The sequence below is a fragment of the Phascolarctos cinereus genome, unplaced genomic scaffold, assembly GCF_003287225.1.
Source record: "Phascolarctos cinereus isolate Bilbo 61053 unplaced genomic scaffold, phaCin_HiC Scaffold_4;HRSCAF=312, whole genome shotgun sequence".
Taxonomy (NCBI): Eukaryota; Metazoa; Chordata; class Mammalia; order Diprotodontia; family Phascolarctidae; genus Phascolarctos; species Phascolarctos cinereus.
The window spans coordinates 341,033,619-341,055,762 of NW_027555847.1; the positions used below are offsets into that span (position 1 = coordinate 341,033,619).

Consider the following 22,144-nt stretch of genomic DNA (forward strand, 5'->3'; position numbering starts at 1 on the left):
GACATAGATGAAAGTTCCCATCACAGACAGACCAAAGGAGGAAGCACGTTACTTAGGATCAAAATCCCAGCCCAGCTTGAGGGGGAGTTTGCAAATGGGAAACCACACTGACTCTTTGTCTATTTCAGTTGGAGTTTAATTAGAGAAAGAGTGGCACCAGGTATGAATAAATCTCAGGCCTTACTATATTTAAACTCTACTAAAGCTGTTTACAATTAACCAATCCTTGGAGATTCTGCCATCCTATAAGCTTATTTTTGGTAGATTATGCATCAACTATTATATAAGGTAATGAGGATCATTGACCCAAAGCCCAATCTACTCTCTTTCCATAACGAGGAATTCAGGCATTTTTTAAAACTTTTTTTTATTTTTCACTCATCATTTATTTACAAATACACATTATAACTTTTTATATACATTGCACATTTACATGGTAGAAAAGTACAAAACTATATATTTAAATGAATTTATATTTAACTTGCCATGTTTGAAAATATAAAATTGCATCAGAAGGAATTATGAAAAGCAAGAAACCTGAACCGATAAAGCTTTAATATACCTTTTAATGACATATTGTTTGAAAAAAGAACTAACTTAAAGGGTACGGCAGTCCAGCTGAAAGGAAACACCTAAAAAATACGTTATGTGTCTATTAACCTCCCCTCCACCGCCATGGCACACCCCGGTCCCTTTTAGTCATCCTTCTCACCCTAATTCTTTGGATCTGTGAATTTTCAAAGTCTAATAACATATCTGTTTCACTCGAATACAGGTGTCTCCAGACTATCTTGGGCAGAATGAGAGAGAACTGAAGCAGGAGTTTCCTTTAAGATAGGACCACTGTACTCTACATTTGAGTCAAGTTATAATGCCTTTTGGTCAGTCAAGATTCCTTGTAAACAAAAACCCCAGGGGTCATGTATGTACAGAACTGGCAGCAGAAAATCCAATAAATAAACATGGTAGAAACTGACATGCATGTTCATTAAAGTGGAAAGGGAATTAAACAGCAGTGGACCAAAAGGTGACCAGGTAAATGAGTGGTAAGGAATGGATTAAAATGTTTTACAAGGAGAAAAAAAAAAGCTGTTTACTTTACAAGCAAGAGACCTCACAATAAATAACAACTGCTCTTCCTTTAACGAATAAATTTCTTCAAAAACAAGGTGTACAGTCAACCAGACATTTTATGTATAAATTATAAAACATGACACAGTATAAATAAATGTCTACAAGTCTCAACTAGGAGCCCAATCCAGTAGACCTCACACTGACAGCCTCTCCCATGTCAAGTCAGTGGAAAGGTTGCCTGGGAGAGGGCTGCAGGACAAAGGTCCTTTCCGTGTACTTTTCCCCCCAAAATAAATAAGCATACACTTATTTACAGTATGGACACTGATTTTTTTTTTTTGCCCAAGGGCTATCCCAACACTGATGAAGGGTTTACCACTCTAGAATTGATGATATAGGAAAGCTGTAGTCCTGGTCTTCATCTTCCTCCTCCTCTTCCGTGTCTTCAGTAATGGCTAGATGGGGGAATACAGGGGAGCTGTTGTTTAAATAAGGACAACAACAGCGCAGAAGCAGCTCAGTGCACGCTTTCAAAGCCCTCTGAAACAGCCATAATACAGCGGTGCATTTTTATGTGACTTGCAGTGAGATGCTCTTTTGCATCTGCTGTTATGCAATAAGGGTTTTTTTGTTCTGTTTTGTTTTGGTTTTTTTGTTTTGATTTGCTTTTAAAGACATAATCTATGAAGTCAAAAACTGCAGAAAGTTCTGAAGAATCAATGGCTCAGGTTTTACTGGCAGATTCCTGAAATCAGATAAAAAGCGCTCTTGTGTTCTAGGTTTAAATGCTTGGAGTCCTTAATTCAAAGTTAGTAGTGACTATCTGCAGAGAAACAGCTGCCCATAGGCCAACATATAGCTGTCTTTTTTTTTTTTGTATTTATGGAGTTAGGTTATATCCAAGTGTTAATAAAGCAAACAGCAAAGCACACAGAACAAACAGATTAGAACAAAACAGCTTGAAAAATGTTCTTATAGGCAACCCCTAGCTGATGACATGATATTCTAAAAAAAAAAAGTATATAACATTTCAGGAACTCCCTCTGGTGATTACTGAAGAGCTGGTACCATTTACTTATCTTCTACTTCCTACAGCAAAATGTTTACATAGATCTTCCTTCCTTCCTGTCCGCCTTCTTCCTTCTTCCTTCTTTCCTTCCTTCCCTCCCTCATTCCTTCCTTCCCTCTTTCATTCTTCCATCCTTCCCTTTCCCTGGCCTCCATCTTTCCTTCCTCCTTTCTTTCTTTCTTCTCCCTAAGACTTTGTTACCTAAGGATTGCCTTTAAAGCCTTAAAGTGCTATAAGGTTAAAAAGAACACTTACAATTGCAAGATCCTGAGTGCTTTACTTCCAAGACCACACCTGTGGAGCAGGCAGCCTCCTTCATGGCACACTCACTGGCATAAGTGGCATTGTCGCTAGCACAGACAGCCTCATCAGATTTACTTTCAGGACACAACTCATCACAGAGTGAACACCGGCCTCTGCCAACTTTGGAGTCCCATAAACATTTCTTTCCACCACTACAATGGATATCTTCACAGGACCTTGCCTCTAAAATATAATATTTCTGTGATGAGTAAAGTGATATCTTTGTTTCTTTCATTCCTTACTTCTTTTCCCCCCTTCTTGCCTTCACCACCCCTCCCCAGCACTTCCCTTTCAAAACACACAGACACACACACACAGACACACAGACACACACACACACACACACACACACACACACACACACACACACACTTTTCATAATCTATTTCCCACTGCCAGGGCAGTTTCCCTCAAGTTAGGCACTTGTCTCTTTTATCCTAAGATTAGAAATTAACTTGGAGTTTCAAATTATATATGTTGCTCATAAGATATTTTAAAATGTTTGGAAAAAAAGGATGCTAAATGCTAATTTTTAAAGCACAAAGTCACAGAAGTCACAGTAAGGGTCTTATATAATAGGGCATGAAAGGAGATTTTATTCAGAATCTTGGGAGACATTTTATTTTAGCAAAGATCAACGCACTCCCAAAGTTCAAGATAGAAAAAGAATTAAAAAAAAAAGTAACAAGACCATTTCGTAAAGGAATGATATTACATACTTCCGATTAGTTTAGGAACCAGTGACCTATTTATTTCTTCTCTGTAGTACAACAATTTCCCTTTAAATCAACAAATTGAGTAAGTCCTGAGATGGGAAGGGAAAGATGGAAAACCAATTGGTTCATGCTCTTACTGGCATTTATACATGTTTACCAACACTTCCTGAAGACAGCTGTTTCCATGAAGCAAACTGTAGCCAGTTTATCAAAAATGCAAAACATCTCCCTGCCAGTGGAAGTGACTTGCTCAGGAGTGCTTTTGATTTGTTTGTTGACAACCAGGCAATCAAGCTGTAACTAGCTACTCATAATCTCTACCCACCCCACCCCCCCTTCCCCAAATCAGAATACCTACTGATACATTTTCCCTCGTAGGCTAATCCAATTGATTTGCCCAGCAGGCAGGTAGCCTTTCTCAGGTGACAGGCACTAGGATAAGTTATTCCATCATTCCCACAGAGATACTGTTCAGAGGAGGTAGGCTCTGGACAAACCCGATTACATGTCACACAGTAGGCATTATTGCTTTGATCCACCACACACGTGGAACTGCCTGGACATAAAACATCTCTACAGGTCTCTGAAATAAAGACAAACACACAAACATTAATAGGCATGGCCTGGCCCTTAGGGATGGAACTTTTAATGTTATCACTCAAACCCTGAAACAAGCCTCCACCTTTTCAAAAGATACTTGGGGAATTTTTTCAGGACAAAGTCCACTGACTCTATTTGGGCTCTTAACTGTTCAAAATTAATATTTGGTAGCCCAAAATGGTTTTATTTGGGGTTCCTTACTGTTGAAAGCAACATGGCTCCACAAGGCTGGTAGCAGCTCACATTTATGTAGCCGTTTAAGTTTTGGAAAGCCCCATACACACATTAACTGATTTGATCCACACAACAATTCTTTGAGAATCTCTCCATTTTAAAGATGATAATAGAGTTGTCAGCTCTTAACTACTATAAATTTTACTTCTGCTTAAAATATGATTAGAGGAAGAGGATGCTTGTTTCAAGAACTCCAAACCTACTTTTACATTTGCCTTGGTATTGGACTTCTAGCTCTGGCTGCTCTTTACATCTGGCTTTGAGGAGAGCGCATTCATTTTTGTAGGTTTTGCCATCTAGTCCACAGACTGGGCCTTTCCAAGTGATATTGGAGCAATCCGGAGAGCAGACACATCGAGGTTTGTTCTTCTTGTTCATTTTGCATTTCTTTCCAGGTCCACAGTCCACATTATCACAGGTTTCTAGGAGTTGGAAAGAGGTATCGTTTATAGAAGGGCTAGTCTCCAGGTCAGCCACGAGGATCATTTGTGCCCTACACAATTATGCAACCTGGAGCTACCGAGCTGAGAAACTAATCCTTCAAGAGGAAAAGGGTTTTTAGGGGCGAGCGAAGGTGCTGTCCAGAGCAGTAATCCATCCAAAATATTCGACAGAGTGTTCTGCTGTTGACTTCTCTACTCACATAGGACTAAGAAGCATAAGGACCTTTGTAGACCGGTTCTTTGTCAGAAGTCTCCAAAAGGCGCGTTTCAAACACGCTATCATCTCAAGGGTGCCAGAGAAACCCCTTAAACTAAATCCACAGACAAAAGACACCCAGTCCAGCCCCACTCTTCCCAACACCAAGAATGCCTAATTTTGCCTCCTAGGACAGGAAAGAAGCTGCCAGTGAAACGCCCTCTATTGAATGCCCTGAAAGTTTAAAAGAGCTCTACCTTTGCAAGGGATGCAGTTCGGGGCGCCCCCGTTAAAAATCATCCACTTGAAAAGCGTGCTGTCATTCACGTCTTCTGCAGTCCACGAAGTGCTAAGCCTCCCCGAGCTGCAACACTCTTCTTTGCTGAGACCCGTTTTGTACAAGACCTGGCAACGACCGTTCTTTGCCTGCCGGAGCCAGCAATTCCCAGCTGTAACAGAGAAAGGGGGTGGAGTGGGTGGGGATAGAGGGAGGGAGACAGAGAGACAACGGGAGGGAGGAGAGACAGAGAGAAGGGGGAGCGAAGAGAGGAGGAGGAGGAGGTGGAGGAGGGAGAAGGGGGGAGAGAGAGAGAAGAGAGAGAAGAGAGAGAGAGAGAGAGAGAGAGAGGAGAGAGAGAGAGAGAGAGAGAGGGAGGGAGAGAGAGAGAGAGAGAGAGAGAGAGAGAGGAGAGAGGAGAGGGAGAGAGAGAGAGGGAGAAAGAGAATTGGGAAAAGAGAAAAGTGAAAAGGGAGAGGGAGAAAGGAGAGAGACCATTCCAGCAGTATCAGTGTCAGTTACCAGTGACCCAGACACAACACGTGCAGCTTTCATTGACTTTTACTAGACTGTTTACTTTTATTCGTCCCATTTCATAACCTGCAGCAACTCGAAGAGCAGCTTAAATAACCTGACAAAAACAGGATGCGACGGATGTTTTTACATGTTGGTTTCATGTAGGCGGTGTGGGTATTATTTGTGACAGGGGTTAGGAAAGTAGGAACTTAAACACACACACACACACACACGCACACGCACACATACAAACCGAGCAAAAGGCACTTATAAAAAAAAATGAAAGAAAAAAAACCACCAAAGAAAACAACCTCTGCATGACCAGAGTCTGCCTTGCTGCTGCTGCTGCCGCGGCTGCTGCTGCTGCTGTTGCCGCTGCCGCTGCTGAGGCTGCGGCTGTTGCTGCGGCTGTTGCTGCTGCTGTTGCTGCTGCATAGAGTTGCAGTCCAACGGCCCATTTTGCAATCTTTAAGAATTGGGAGCAGCTCTCTTGCCTGCCCCAGTAGTCATTTCGAAATCCCTGAAGTCTGCTGCTTCTAGTGCCCCCAACTTGTACTAAACGAATTTGCTAGTTATCTCAAGAAGGGCGGACAAATTGTACGTAACTCCAGCAGAAAGCTAGGAGGCAATGTCAAAAGCCATTTAAAAAGTTTAAAATAACAACGATGTGGCTGCTAAAGCTACAGGTTAACGTGCCATCTTCTGGAAAGTAAGATGAAATATGTGCTGTGCTGCTTTAAACCCGAAAGAATTTTTGGAAGGTTTTTTTAAAAAAAAATTTTATTTTAAATTTTAGTGTTAAAAGTTTCGACGTTCTATATTGGCCCAAGCCAAAAATTCTGTTCAAGTAACTCTTGGGTTTATAATGCAGAAATTTTGGTAGGATGAATCTACCATGAATCAGCGATGTGATTTTTTTCCCCAGCAACTCAATCAATACCAATCGATTCTAGTAATTGGTCTGTAGGCTATTGCACTAAAAAAAGTTCCTCAAACAATAAGTTAAGCAAGCAGCCTTCTTTTGAAAAGTTTCCTTCAAGGTCTTAGTCACTTAGTCTACCTATATCAGAATTTTAATCAGTTGTGAGCTCCTCATGGTCATCCATTGAAAATTACAGTGGCTTCGGAAGGACGTTTTTAAAAAAATGGTATCTTGTATATCACCTAGATTAGTGTTTGGAATGAATTTGGGGAGAGGAAAGGAAGGATTCACAGAGCAGAAAGCTATTTTCCACCTAAAAACTTCCTCTGCCAATATTAGCTTTGTGCCAAGTTTCTGGAACCACGTTTCCCAGACACAGGAGTAAATTCAGTGTCCCCCAAAGTCATATAATATAGTTATCCAGGAAAGCGGTAAAAAAAATATACACACAGTACACATAATTAGTTTGTAAAAGGGTCGCCTATAATTTTCAGGATGCTGATGCTTCCCCCCTATCGCTCCCCCTCACCCCCAGCCAGAGGAGATAACATCTCTAAACTAATTACAGCAGGAACTTTGAGCATCCAGTCCTAACTGCTGAACTATTGCTCATTCACTCTTTATGTTGTTAATGATAACCCGAGCAATAAATACAGCTTCCAGTCCGGAATGTCACTTCCTTAAGTTTTCCTATTCCTGTACATTCCGGAGCAGTTAACTTGGTACAACGAACCATCTTCAAAGAGAGGCGTTAAGCAGACCAGAACAGCACAGAACAGATCATTACGGGTAGACAGAAAAGTACGAGACAAATCAGTCCGACAAACAAACCTTCGTCTACTTACCCTGGACTGTGCGATCTTCCATGAACTGGCACAGCAGGATCAGGAGTAAAAGCATGCCCGGCTGGTTTCTCTGATTTAACATCCTCAGGATACGAGTGAGTGAGTGAGTATGTGTGTGCGTGTGTGAGAGAGCGAGAGAGCGACAATATCAAGTGGAGGAGAGAGCAGCACTAGACAGACTGCTCTATTCAATGAACGTCAGAATCTGAGTGCAGTCTCTCTTTAAATCTATATGGGGGTCTTAGCTGTTTGCGGTGGGCGGTCTCCTAGTGTGTGTGTGTGTGTATGTGTGTGTGTATGCGTGTGCGTGTGTGTATGTGTGTGTGTGTATGTGTGTGTGTGTGTGTGTGTGTGAGTGTTTGAGGGTGGAGAGATTTTCAAAAGTTCAGTGTGAATCAGGTGACATTTTCCACCTTCCCAATTATCTGTTTTAGGTGCATACGCTGCCTGAAATCAAATCTGGACGAGGGGGAATCGTTGGAGTTCTTGTTTGCGTAGTAGCAAGGGGGAGGGTGAAACTAGACTGGGGGGGGAAGAAGGAGCTTTGGGGGTGAGGGGTGGGGAAGAACACCCACTTAAAGTCATGAATACCGGCCACACTTTTGAATGCAACCCCTAAGAACCAACAGCCGCCGCCGGCTCCCTTGGCTGGAGAAGTGGGGGGTGGGGCGGCGGTGACGGGGGGCGGGGGGAGGTGGCGGGGAGGCGAAGGCGTGGAAGATCGGGGCGGGAAGGGGGGGTGGAATGGAGGGGAAACGTGAGTTTGTCTTCTCCGGGCGTTCTTCTTTCAGTTCCGAAAGACTTTTTTTTTTTTTTAAACCCCAACATAACACACCAGGCTGCTGAAATATCTAGCTCCGGGTCAGCTCTAAACGTGCATTTATTGCATTATGTTCTGCCACTCTTGAAATTCATGTAATCTCAGCAAAGAGAGAGAAGGTCTGTGCCGGTCTGTCTGTCTCCCTATTCGTCAGTCCATCTGTCTGCTTGTCTGTCTGTCCGTTTGTCCATCTGTCCGTCTTTCTGTCTGTGTGCTGTGTACATGTGTGTCGTCTTTTCCTTTTAATGACATTCTCACTCTGGCTGCTGCTAATAATAAATCTAATCCCTAGCACCTTCGAAAACTAGTTAAGGAGGTGGCACAGACACATCTCCCTCTGTACTACCAGTCGGAAACAAGCACACAACAAAAGTTTAATACCTAGGGCTTGGCCTTTACTCAGGTCAAAATCTCTCTCTCTCTCTCTCTCTCTCTCCTCTCTCTCTCTCTCTCCTCGCTCGCTCGCTCGCTCTCTCTCTCTCGCTCTCCCCTTTCCTTTTTACTTTACAGCGTCTGGAACCTTAGCCTGGAAAGGGGGACGATGTAGGCGGTCTCGCACTCCTCCCTGATCACTCTCTATCTCTCAGACTCTGTCCTTGCCTCTCTCTGTTCTGTCTCTGTCTCTCCTTCCTTCCTTCCTTCCTTCCTTCCTTCCTTCCTTCCTTCCTTCCTTCCTTCCTTCCTTCCTTCCTTCCTTCCTTCCTTCCTTCTCCTCCTCCTCCTCCTCCTCCTTCTTCTTCTTCTTCTTCTTCTCTCTCTCTCTCTCTCTCTCTCTCTCTCTCTCTCCTCTCTCTCTCTCTCTCTCTCTCTCTCTCCCTCCCTCCCTCTCTCCCTCTCCTTGTTCGCTGAATAAAAAAAGATTGCAACATCGATAATGACCGTCCATAGTCTCAGTTTATGAAGCACAGTGCCTGGCATTCTTCGCTGAAAGTTGGCGGTCTCTCATTTATAACATTTTTTGGCACCACTGAATGAAACTGAGTAGGCGATATTTCCTTTTATATAAAACGATTACTTAACGGAAAATGCTATATTGTTTATTCCAAAACTGCCTTTCTAATTTCTATTCTTTCGTTTCTGAACCTCTGAAGGACAACAGACTGAGAAATATGCAGACAAAATTCTTGGACATTTGCAGGTCACTGGGATTTGTTCTATCGATTTCAAACCCGCCCCCTTCCACTTCTCTTCCCCCTCCCAAGTACTCCCCATTCCTCTTCTCCCTGCCTCCCCCAAACTTCCCTCATGCCCCCCTCCCACTCCATCCACAACTGCAAATAACTCAGTGATAACAGATTTTTTTCCACCAACTGCAGGAGATAGTGCTAATCTTTTAATAAAAGATCCCATTACAATGGGATCTGTCTGGACAGACTATAATAGATCCAGAAATACAGCCGTGCTAATATTAGAAGACAGTTGTTTGGGTGCCTCTCAGACGGGCCGAAGTCCTGCTTTGAAAGTGGGCATGAATCACAAAGACCCGCGGCCGCCGCACCTGCACTCGGGCCCATTCAGTGCAACAGACTGGTAAAAACGAGTGACCTCGCCGCTGCATTTCGCTTTATAATTATCATCGTGAGGACTTGAGGGGAGGGGGTGGGGGCAGACTGGCTTTTTACTTCAGACAGCTTTGGAGGCTCCACATCCTTCTTAATCTTTCCAGATTCGGTGCCACTCTTTGCCTCCACCTCTCCTTCAATCTCTCTCTCTCTCTCTCTCTCTCTCTCTCTCTCTCTCTCTCTCCTCTCTCTCTCTCTCTCTCTCTCTCTCTCTCTCTCTTTCTCTCTTTCTCCTCTCCTCTCCTTCCTTCCTTCTTCCTCTCCCTCCTTTCTTCCTCCTCTTCATTTCCCCTCCCCCCTTTTCCTGGCTCTTTCCCCTCTTCTCTCTCTTCCCCTCTCCCTCCCCTCTCCTTTCCCTCTTCCCTTTCCCGTCGTCTTCTTCCCTCCTTCGCTCCAATCCAGCCAGCATTAATGCAGGGTTGTTTAGTGCCCTCTAATGGCAGATGACATTAACAATTAATAACAAAATGCCCCTTATTCAAGAGCCTGCCGATACGTGGCACATTTCCAAAGCTGAATTTCTTTATTCAAGAGATAGATTTGGTTCGTATGTGGTAATGTACTGGGAAAAGTTTGTTTTTCCCTTCAACCGTTTTCCCAAGGGACCAGAGAAAGCTCAGTTGGGGGAGTTTGGGGGCGGGGTGGTGAAGAAGGGTAAAGGATGAAAACTTTAAACACGATTTCCTATTTTCCACAGGACTTTTATTTCCTAATGGTAATAGAAAATTCAGCTTCCTTTTTCTGATTAACAATCCAAGTGCAGCAATGGAATACGAAATCCTGGAGGGACACGCAAGGGATCTGAGAAGGAAGGGTGTTTTTTTCCCCCTCCAGTGAATTTGGGGGTGGGGAATACAGGTATGTGTGTGAATTTATATAGTTCAAAGGTCTTAAATACACTTCCTGGTCCTGTATCTTGTCCAGCCTATTGCAATCTTCCAGCTGCATTTTCCACATTCTTCATCTTACTACTATATATACATACAGACACACATATGTACATACATATATTAAACAACAGTAAGATATCCATGTCCAGTTGTGGCTAATGCTTTGTACCTAGTTACACCTACAAGAATATGTTATCAATAAGTATTTATAGGTGTATTTTTACTATCTGTGCACATCTATTTTCTATCTAATTTAAAATGGAAGCCTCTAAAGACCTAAGGGTCTACCCCTTCCCCTTATTTAGTAAATTCATTGTGATGAAAAGCACATAGTAAGTGCTTAAGAATTATTTTTAATGATGTTCAGTACTGATGAGATCTAATATCCTTTAACAGATTACTACATTTAACTTAATTTACATTTGTGAACATAACATATAAGGAGCAGAAGGGCATAGTGGATATAAGGCTGCCTCTGACAAATTCTTACTGTGTGGCTATGGACAAAACACTGAACCTCTGACTTTCTCAGGCAATGAATGCTCTGAAACTGTAAGTTACAGACTTACAAGTTACAGATCTGCATAGATGGAGGAAATTTCCATGCCATACTAGATATATACTTTATGTACACACACACTTACGGATATATTCATATGCCAGTTTTCCAAGACTATATGTTGCAGAACTATTGCTGATTTGCATTAGTAGAGATATTTTTTTCACACTTTTCTACCCCTAGTGACTTTAGGTCTGGTCTCCTCTCCCACCTTTCCATTCCTAAATACATTGTTCTGAGTAATGTTTATCTCTATACGCATGCTTTATAGATTCTTGTGTATATACACACATACACTCCTAATTCTTCAAGTCTATATAAAATGCAAAAAAGAGTTGGTGATCTGAGTAATTTACGTACAAAATTACATGGATATTTTTGTCATGCTTGTTTATTATGTTTGATGTACCCATATATCTGTCTCACTTTGGGTATATGGATCAAGCCTGTGTCATGGAGATACATGAATTCAAAGAATCTAGGCCAGTTTCTTCATAATGCCAATAGAACTGGGTGCAAAGAAATAACATAGCCTCCTTATTTTCTTTTTGTCTAGATAATGCTAAACGTCCCATTTGATCAGTTGATCAAGTAGACCAAACTGACCATTTGTTTTGGCAGCACAGAGGCACAATCTAATTGTCTTTGTTGGACCTGGGGGGGGGCAGGGTTGTGAACATAATAACTTTTCTTATGCAAACACTATTGCTTATACTCTGGCACCAGCAGCAGACCCAACAAAAAAAAAAATTACTTCTCACTCCAGAGAGGGTGCAGGCCAGGGTTGAGGTTACTGGCAACCACAGTGTGGAAAACACAAATTCTATGTTGCTTTTGCCCTTGTGAACAAGCAACCTGGTATTTACTTTGTAATACAGACTCATCCTGTTTTTCAGCTGCACCTTGGTTAGTATTGATCGGTTTGGTAAAATGTCTATTGTTATTCTGCATAGTAAAACAGTAATGAATACTATTATTGTATTCTCTGATCTCTGGCCGTATTCCTAGGAATGAGTCACAGGTCAATACTTGTTCCATATGTGCGTCCTCTGTGCATCATCAGAAGATCAATCCAATTGCAGTGGAGTAGAATTGTATCACACCTGTTCGGTGACATCACAGAGGAACAGCTGCTGTTTCTTGTATTATTTTACCTCTCTTAAGTGTTAAATATTAGGTTTACATATGCCAAAATGTCAGGGTCACATTTTAAAATGAAAATGTCTTCTTTCATTTATTTGTGTTCTTCCATTTTCAACTTTGTTCCCCTTCATCTCTGCCAAAAGGTAAATATAAATTAACAGAAGGCACAATATGACTACTTTGTAGCTAAGTTTCTGAGCAACACAAAAACTCTGCTGGTCTTTATTGGTTTTTTTGTTGCTTCCAAAGATATTTTCTTCATAAAGTTTATAAATTATAAATATTACAGTTTAGCAAATGCTTTAATGAAGATTCTAGGAAAACACCAATATAAATAATTATTTGGGGGAAGGACTTAACCTGGCTAAATTTTAGCTCCTCAGATAAGGTTTTATTTTTGTTTTTGCGCTCTCTCTCTCTCTTTCTCTCTCTCTCTCTCTCTCTCTCTCTCTCTCTCTCTCTCTCTCTCTCTCTCTCTCTCTCTCTCTCTGTGTGTGTATGTATCTGTAGAAAGTATTTATCTTTTGCCCTAAAAATGTAATGTTAGACAATTTTGACCATAGGTAATTTACAAACTGGGGGCAGCTAGGTGGTGCTGTGAATAGAATGCCAGGTATGAAGTCAGAAAGACTCATTTTCCTGAGTTCAAATCTGATCTCAGACACTTACTAGCTGTGTGACCCTGGGCAAGTCACTTCACCCTGTTTGCCTCAGTTGCCTCATCTGGAAAATGAACTGGAGAAAGAAATGGCAAACCACTCCAGTATCTTTGCCAGGAAAAACCCCAGATGGGGTGACGAAGAGTCAGACATGACTGAAATGACTGAATAACACATTTACAAGTTGAATACTAAAGTTTGCAACTGTCTAATGAAGCATGATGGAAGAAGAAAGCTTTTTCCTTGGTAAATAGACTAAAGTTATTATGTAAAAAGTAGATTTCTATATAAAAACAATTGATTACTTATGTGCTATAGTTCGGGGAATTGTGCAACCTCATGGTGTTAGGACCAGGATTTGGGAATAGAGCTAACTTCCAAGTTAGTTGGCCTGCTAATGAGTTTTTCAATTGAAGAGCACCATGAACATCTTAATGCAAAAAGACTCTCCCTGCACAAGACACCCAACTCACCAATTTACTCATTTTAAAAGCAAAGACAATAAGCAAAATATGTTTGGTGAAGTGTCAGCAAAACGATCAATTGAAAAGAGCATTTCACTTTTGAATCAGTTAACTTTGAAGTTTACACTTTAAAATTAACTTTAAAACCAGTAGCCCCTAGAATTCTGTATTTTTGGTATTGCCTCAGGAAATTTACATTGGCCTTCACTTTTTTCCTTTCTCTTTCGAAGAAATTCATTTGATGTCCAGAACTTACCGGTATGTGAACTTTAGTCTGTTTGATAGTGAGTACATCTCCCCTACTCTCTAGTTGGTGAGGTTGTGAGCAAGCAGACTGATGGCTCTGTCTCCTCTTATGATCAACAGAGGATCCTTGTTCAAAACAACAGTTGACCTCCATTGAATACTGACCAGCCACTTCATCTGTCTGTACCTGTTTGCTTATATTTCTCTTACATATTTTGCTTGCTTTTTGTTTGCCTTATAGCAGTGGTCTATAGCAGGTAGGTGCTCAAGATGCATTTGTTGACTGTATTAACCTGATGGCCTAAGGGCTTGAGTCATTGACTACCTTTGGTTCCACAGGAACTGAGATGCAAGGAATACAGCTTTAGTGAAAGTGCATCTCTGGTACTTCTGCCCTTGCTACTGAAATCATTGTCTATTTTCATTTACCATGAAGTATGACTCTTCTGAGTTATTTACAAATGAACCAGGAAGCTGAATAGGATGTCAGTGTCAGGTCCAAAAATTATAGGTAAGTTGAAAATGACTCCTTCTGTGGCTCTATATAGTTGAGCCTATAGTTTGAGGATATATTATTTTAGTCAACTTTTCTTTAAAAGGATCTGTGTGCTCTTTGAAATTCATCTTCCTCTTTAGGAAAGTCAGCTAGGAGGTGCAGCATGTAGAGTCAGGAAGACCTGAGTTCAAATCCAACCTCAGACAGGTACTAGTTCTTCAACTATGAAAGGGGGATCATAATAGCATCTACCTGTCAAGGTTGTTGTGAAAATCATATGAGATAATATTTGTAAAGTGCTTAGTGCAGTTCCTTGCATATATTAAGCACTATATAAATACTTATTCCTTTCCTCAGTTTCCTCATCTATAAAATGTGGATAATAATAGCACCTGCCTTCCAAAGTTGTTGTGAGAACCACATGAGATATATGTGAAGTACTTTGAAAACCTTCAAGTTCTCTATAAATGGTAGCTGTTATTTATCAAAGCCACTGTTGATGCAAGAGGATTCACTCACAGAGCTCTTGGTTCTGCAGGTTCTGGAAAACTCTTGGGCTTTCAGGATTTCCTGAGGCAGGCTCATACATGGCTTCTCTGTCTGTCTGTCTCTGTCTGTCTGTCTGTCTCTTTCTCCATGTGTTTCCATCTTTCTGTCTCTCTCTCAGTGTCTCTCTGTCTCTCTCCATGTGTTTCTGTCTCTCTGTTTCTCTGTATCTCTCTTTCTGTCTTTCTTCTTTTTTGGTCTTTGTATTCTCAGTGCTTGGCACATCTGCTGGCACACAGAAGGTGCTTAATCAATGCTTGTGGACTGAGTGAGTGAGTCATTCAAGTGTCTTAGCTGCTCTTTAAGGATGATTATCAAATAAGTGTTAAAAATTGTCTTTACATGTAATTGGAAGAAATAAAATACTATTTTAAAAAAGGGATGATTATCAGTCTGTGGTCAATCAACAAGCATAAATTGTTCTGGGGACACCGTGCTAACTCCCCCGGGGTGCCTAACCATTTGTGTTATCTTCTTATGAGAGTTTTTTGAGTCCACAGTCATTGCCTTAACTGAATTAGCCCAGTTACCGGCACACTGAGGTTTTTCTATTAATGTGTACCCTGCAGTGAGGATGTTTCATTGTGATTTCTTTCCTTTCCTCTGGTTAGATATGTACCTACCACCACATCATACTATTATATATAAATTAAGAGTTCCTTTGGTGCCAAGATAAGGATGCTGCTCTCACTTATTTATGAGAGGGTTTGGGCCCATTCTCTTGTTCTTGTATGTCTCCATCTTCCTTTCATCTTTCTCTCACATATCTTCTGTCACTAGAGGAAGAAGCACTTAGGTCCTTCCCATCCAAAGAGCTTGGTAACTGAGACTTCAAGGACAAAATTTTGTACCCCTTGTGTCGTACAGGAGCCCATCCTTTTCTCATGTAAACATCATATTCAGGAGTCAACTATACTCAGTGTTGTTTATCCAACAATGCTATGAAATATTTAATGATGAGCTGGGGTCAAATGGTGATGACACAGCCTTTGGGAAGAGAGGACAGAAGATGCAGTGTGTTGAAAAGATTTCAATGCTAGCTGTACCTTATTATTTATTTTGCTATTATAGAAATGGATAAAATGGAGATTTAGGGGATAAAGTCCTTTGATCCATTCTTTGTATGTGTATTGTGCTTGTTTCTCTTATATCGTGCTTCAACCCCATAATCACAATTTTCTATACGTGCCTATGTGTAGATACACCCAGACGCAGACGCAAACACAGATGGAGGCCCAGACCCAGACACACACAGAGACAGACGCTCACACATTTGCAAGTGGGATTCCTCCCATCACAAGGTGAAGCACTGCCTGTTATAAACCAGACTAAGGTCATCATTTGTCATCTTTTGCAGGGATTTAGTCATGAACAGGAAGAAGGTGTGAGGAAGAGAGAACCTAAAATCCTCAGAGAATCTCAAAGAGAGTTAAAGGAAGTATAATAGATACTACTCTCATTCACAGTTCTAGGAGAGGCACCCTACTTTCTGAGCTGAAGGAAAATACTTATGCCTCACTGTGCTTCTAACTGGTTCAGAAAATGCTTATATAGGAGTTAGTATTTTTTAAATGACCTTGAACTGTATAGACACATTAATGTGTGAATACTGGAAGGGTCTGTTTTTAATTCAGCATGAGGGAACTGGTAATGAAATTTTCTGTATTAAAACAGGTGCCAATAGTCTTTGACTGATCTATTCAGTTCTAGGGAGCTGCCTGCTATATAAGGATTGTGACTTGCTCAGGGTCACACAGTTAGGAAGCCTCAGATGCAGGATTTGAACAAAGGTCTTCCTAATTCCAATCCTGGAGCTCTGTCCAAGTGCTGGGCTTAGAGTCAGGAAGACTCACCTTCCTGAGTTCAAATCTGGCCTCAGATACATATTAGCTGTGTAACTCTGGGCATGTCATGTAATTTTGTTTGCCTCAGTTTCCTCATCTGGAAAAAGGGCTGGAGAAGGAAATGGCAAACCACTTCAGTATCTTTGCCAAGAAAACCCCAAATGAGGTCACAAAGAGTCAGACAGGACTGAAATGATTGAACAACAACACATTGGAAAGAATGCTGGACTTGATATCAGAGGACCTGGGTTCAAATCTTGGCTCTGCCACACGCACTTTGGTCAAGTCATTTCACTTCTCAGTTTCCTCATCTGTAAAATGAAGGGGTTGGACTAGATGGTCTCTTAAGTTCCCTTCCATATCTAAACCTATGATCCCATGACCTTTTGTTCATTGCAAAATACTAATTAACAAATGGGGGAGGGGAACTCTTCCTTTACTTTTCTCTCTCTTTCCCCATTTCCTCCTCTCTCTTCAGTGATGGGGCTACTTGCATTGGATTTCCACCCATAAGTCGCCTCCTCCATGTAATAATTGTCTTCTCATTGATTTTAAAACTTTCAAAATTTACCTTTTGAATAAGTTTAAATGTCACATTTTGATAGGTAGAAAGCAAATTTCTCCCTAATGACTTAAACAAATGTAAGCTAGTAGTGAACGGACAATAAATATAACACGATATCATGGTTGGCAATATGTTAACAGCTTCCTTATCCCAAGATATACTAGAGCATTCTCCTCTGTTTTGAACTTCCCCTTAGATATTTTGTCAAAAAAATTGGTAAAATCAACCTCTCCTTATGCCTAGTGGAATTTTTTTTCTGAGTTGAAGGTTGCCCTAGGTCCCAGTAACTGCCCCCACAATTGAAAGCAAATTGAAGATTAATGTGGACATAAGACATTCATTTGGTTTTCTAATATATTGTCCAGAAATGGCTCTTTTGAACCTTTTTCAATATGATTTCTTTGCAGATAGGAATGTGGAAATCATCATAAAAAAGTATGTGTTAATGGCCCACATGCTGGGCAAATGGGAATGCAACATAAAAAGAACCAGTGTGGCCATGCACTTGGAAAATAAATGCTCTATTGAGGAAGTTTAATGAAAAATTCACAAGAACAAAAATATAACACATCTCTTCTAGTGCCAAGATTTTATGTACTTTTATGGTATATGACCCAATTATACTACATTGACCAATTATGATGAAAGCACTTGAAGTAGAGATGTTACCATTTCTGTACATAAACCTTTGCCTCCAAGGTAAGTCCCCAAATGTCCAAAGATGTGCATGCAGAGATTGTCCGTTATTCAAAGTGTCCAAAATGTTCAGTGAGAAGTGGTATTGAATAGATAGAGAGCCATTCTTGGGCTCAAGAAGACCTGGGTTTGAGTCCTGTTCTGGATGTGCACTTGTTTTGTGTTCAGCGGCAAGTCAACATTTTGGAGGGCATCCCACTTGTGATTTAACTGAAATAAAGAACACCAACTTTGAAACTCCCTCCATTAATGTAGATCATAATTACTCATTGGAAATTTACAGTTTTGGAGAGTTGTCTGGGGCAGGGAGGGAGAGGTTACCTGACTCACTATAGAAGTCATGATCTGTTGTCTATGCACACACGCACATTGAGACATGTCGTACCTTACAGAACAAGGAGGTAATTATATTATTATAGTATATATTATTTCTGATACTGAAGATGCAATACTACTAAAATTAATAAATGGTGTGTAGTATGGTCAGGTTCACTGGGAAGGTATTGTTGAGCCATTTCAGTCACTTCCAAATCTCTGTGACCCCATTTGGTGTATTCTTGGCAAAGAGACTAGAGTGGTTTTTTATTTCCTTCTCTAATTCATTTTGCAGGTAAGAAACTGAGGCAAACAGAGTTAAGTGACTTGTCCAGGTTCACATAACTAGTAAGTGTCTGAGGCCAGATTTGAACTTAGGTTTTCCTGACTCCAGGTCCAGTGCTCTAGCCACTGTGCCATTTAGGGGCCCACTGGAAAGGTTTACTGCTCCCCAAACCATTGACTAATGCCTGAAATAATAATAGCTAGCATTAATATAGCACTTTAAAATTTGTGAATTATTTTACAAATATCTCATCTAATCCTCAAAACAACTCTAGAAGGTAGGTGCTATTATCTTTATTTTGCAGTTGAGGAAACTGAGTTAGATGGAGGTTAAGCAACTTGCCCAGGGTTATACAGCTAGCGAGTGTCTGAGGCTGGATTTGAGCTTAGGCTTTCCTGATTCTAGTTCCAGGGCTCTATGCATTTTGCCACCTAGCTGTCTTTAGTGCACCATTAAAACTCCATTCCTTTAGCACATATCTTTATAAGCCTAAAGGAAGTCTAATATGTCTAGTAAGGCTAATATGCTAAGGATTTTCAGTCATTTAGCCCTTAATGTAAATGAGAAAAGCAAGAGGAAAGGGACTGTTTGTGAGTAAAGCAGGTTACATCACAAAGAAAGTAATCAGGAGGGGGTCAATGCAGAAGATCACCTTTTCTACTTCATGGTTTTGCCTGGACACCAGTCCTTTGTGGTGAAGGGAATCTCTCTCCTTCCTGGTATAATGAGGAATGTGTTGGGAATACTGGTCAACCTTTCAAAGGTTCTTCGAGAACGTGTTATTGTACAAACCTAAGCTCATTTCTCTTTTCTACTTTTGCTACTTGGAAGTAGTTGTTATAAGTTCATTGTCAATGTGAAAGGAAGCCACCAGTGAAATATCAATCTCTGCTTGGGCCTGTGTAGTTTAATACTTTTAATCAATGTTTTCTATAAAGGCATAGATGACATCCTCATCAAATTGGCAGATGATACAAAGCTGAGGACAGTTAACATACTGCATGACACAGTCAGGATCCAAAAAGATCTTGACAGGTTAGACAAGAGGGAACCAGTGGCCTCAAGGCCACATGTGACCCTCTAGGTCCTCATGTGTGGCCCTTTGACTGAATTCAAACTTCATAGAACAAATCCCCTTAATAAAAGGATTTATTCTGTAAAATTTGGGCTCAGTCAAAAGACTGCACCCAAGGACCTAGAAGGCCACATATGGCCTTGAGGCTACAGATCCCCCAATCCTGTTTAGAGCTTTGGGCTGAATCTAATAAGTTGCAATTCAATAGGGATCAATGTAAAATTTTAAACATAGGTACACACACACAAAACAAAGTAACAATGCAAGATGGGGAATGCATAGTTGGATAACAGCTGTTTTGAAAAAAAAACCTGAGGGTTTTATTGACCTGCAAACTCAATTTGAGTCATTAGTATGTTGTGTCAGCCCAAATCTCTAATATTATACTGGGCTGCATCAGTGAAGAATAGTCACTTTTTGTGGTGGCTGCCACAATTGAGGGATGCCCACCAATTGGGGAAAGGATGAACAACTTGTAGAATGTGATTGCAGTGGAATATTATTATGCTCTAAGAAATGAGAAGCAAGACAATTTCAGAAAAACCTGGTAAGACTTACATGAACTGAGGGGGGAGAAGAGGCAGAAGGGATAGAATTTGGAACTGAAAACTTAAATGTTAAAAATTATTTTTACATGTAATTGGGGAAAAATAAAACATTATTTTTTAAAAAGAGAGATGAATAGCTAGGTGGTATAGTGGATAGAGTGTTGGGCCTGGAATTATTTTCCTGAGTTCAAATCTTGCCTCAGACACTTACTAGCTGTGTGACCCTAGGCAAGTCACTTTTCCCTGTTGGCCTCAGTTTCCTCATCTGTAAAATGATCTGGAGAAGGAAAAGGCAAAGTACTCTAGTATCGTTGCCAAGAAAATCCCAAATGGGGTCATAAAGAGTTAGACATGACTGAAAACAACTAAACTACAACAGCAAGCTTCCAGGTGTGCCAAGGTGATAGTAGTACTGTGCTCTGACCTCCTCAGACTTCATCTTGAATATCTTTTTTTTCCAGTTCTGTTTCATTTCAGTTTAAGAATGACTTCAATAAGCTGGACAGTGTCCAGAGGTAACCAGGATTGTGAAAGGCCGTAAGTCCCTGTTATATGAGAACACATTGAAGGGGCTGGGCATGTTTAGCTTGGAGAAGAGATAAGACCTGATAGTTGTCTTCAGGTGTTTGAAGGGCTGTCAGGTGGAGGGGTTAGACTTGTTTGTTCTGTTTGGCCCCAGAGGCAGTGAGGTGGCACAGTGGATGTGAAACAAGAATCAAATCTATAGATGAAAATCATTTATGTTGGTAAATTACATACATAGATGACCCAAAGGGCAACAGAGAAGTGCATTGTATGTATACCAGGCTCCAGCATATTGTCCATGATAACTTGGGTACACAAAGTGGCATTATAGATACCACCTAGGGCAAGGTAAAGGAATTGGAATTTATTAATGTCAGGCACTGTGATAAGCACTTACATGTATTATTTCATTTGATCCTCGCAAGAAACTCTGGGATTTAGATGCTATTATTATCCCTTTTTACATTTGAGGAAACTGAGGCAGAAAGCAGGCAAGGGACTTGCCCAGGATCACATAACTAATAAGTATCTAGGGCTGGATTTGAACTCAGGTCTTTGTGACTTTAGGGCTTTACCTAGTATACCACCTAGCTGCCTAGGTACCTAGGAAAAGAACTAGCAGAAAAAGAGGTAATTTGCTCATATACTTAGACCAGATAGGTCCCTCACAGAATGTGAAAAGATTTTGTGGAAGGCTGATAGAACTTTGTGTAGATCTTTTATGAAAGATTTTGGTGATAGAATAGATAAGATAGGTTAAGAAAGTGTAAGTAGGTTTCAGTTTGTACAAATCTGATAAGACCACATATACATCGAGATATTTAAGTATAAATCAGATATATTTGTTTACATAAATCAAAGGCAAAAGTTACATTTTGCAATAATTAGTCAATTCTCAACTGCAGTTTAAAGGGCTCAAAGTGCTAGATTGTATATAGCATGGTGCCTGGCATGGAGTAACATTCAGGCATTTAGTCTCTGGTCCTTCCACTGCTTTCCCTGAACCCTCTTGAAGCCTATGATCATAAGCACTGGAGTAGTGTAAAGGTTGAAGATTTTGCACCTCTGAGTGTCTGTGCCACTTAAGGCACCAATCCCACTTCCCCTTTAGGGCAGACCTTCCCTTCTAGTAATATAGGAAGTTTTCAGAATCGTGTTACAGACAGTAGGAAGAACAGAGTCAGAAAATCTAGGTTGGAGTCTTGACTTTGACACTTCCTTAGCTGTGTGACCCACTTAACATCTCTGAGTCTCAGTTTCCTCATCTGGAAAATGGGTATTACCTACCTCAAGGGTTGAAGAAAGTGTTTCGCAAACCTTAGAGTGTTACATATGCAAGCATTGGAGAGAGCTCCAGACCTGGAGTCAGGAAGACCTGAGTTTGAATTGTGCCTCAGACCCTTCCTTTTCTATGTTATCTTGGGCAAGTCACTTAACTTCTGCCTGCCTCAGTTCTTTCATCTATAAAATAGGGATAATGATAGCACCTATCTCCCGGGGTGGTTGTGAGGATCAGGTGAGATAATATATTTAAATTCCTCTACAAACTTCTTCTTCTTCTTCTTCTTCTTCTTCTTCTTCTTCTTCTTCTTCTTCTTCTTCTTCTTCATGGATCTATAATTTCATCATCTTAGAGAAGTTTCTGTATGGAAAACCCTTCCATAGAAACAGATCAACTAACTTCTGGTCACAGAGAATTGTCCAGTCTCG

General features: G+C 40.8%; 1 protein-coding gene and 1 long non-coding RNA gene across 3 annotated transcripts in view; one reads left to right on the plus strand and one right to left on the minus strand.

The window, feature by feature from the left end:
• Positions 1-546: 546 nt before the first annotated feature.
• FST (follistatin) lies at positions 547-7,812 on the minus strand. 2 transcript variants are annotated; one of them, XM_020996930.2, is made up of 6 exons: positions 7,196-7,812; positions 4,893-5,084; positions 4,200-4,418; positions 3,521-3,745; positions 2,399-2,629; positions 547-1,819 (listed from the first exon to the last, which is right to left on the minus strand). In XM_020996930.2, coding segments are annotated over exons 1-6 (951 nt in total). In that variant the 5' UTR covers positions 7,278-7,812; the 3' UTR covers positions 547-1,817. The 2 variants fall into 2 exon arrangements, with proteins under 2 accessions (XP_020852589.1, XP_020852577.1); XM_020996918.2 differs by having other exon boundaries at positions 547-1,529; positions 7,196-7,808.
• A 169-nt stretch (positions 7,813-7,981) lies between these two features.
• LOC110215456 (uncharacterized) overlaps positions 7,982-22,144 on the plus strand; it is a 45,700-nt gene continuing 31,537 nt past the window's right edge. The window contains exons 1-2 of the long non-coding RNA XR_002326517.2: positions 7,982-8,134; positions 10,275-10,435. This is a non-coding gene — a long non-coding RNA (uncharacterized LOC110215456). The remainder of the gene's footprint in view (positions 8,135-10,274; positions 10,436-22,144) is intronic.

Coding starts and splice junctions, on each gene's coding strand:
- FST (XM_020996918.2), bottom strand. CDS start 7,277: ATGTTAAATCAGAGAAACCAGCCGGGCATGCTTTTACTCCTGATCCTG. Junction 3,746..4,199: donor ATACCAAGGCAAATGTAAAA/GTAGGTTTGGAG, acceptor TCTTTATTTCAG/AGACCTGTAGAGATGTTTTA. Junction 1,530..2,398: donor GCACTCAGGATCTTGCAATT/GTAAGTGTTCTT, acceptor TCCCCCATCTAG/CCATTACTGAAGACACGGAA.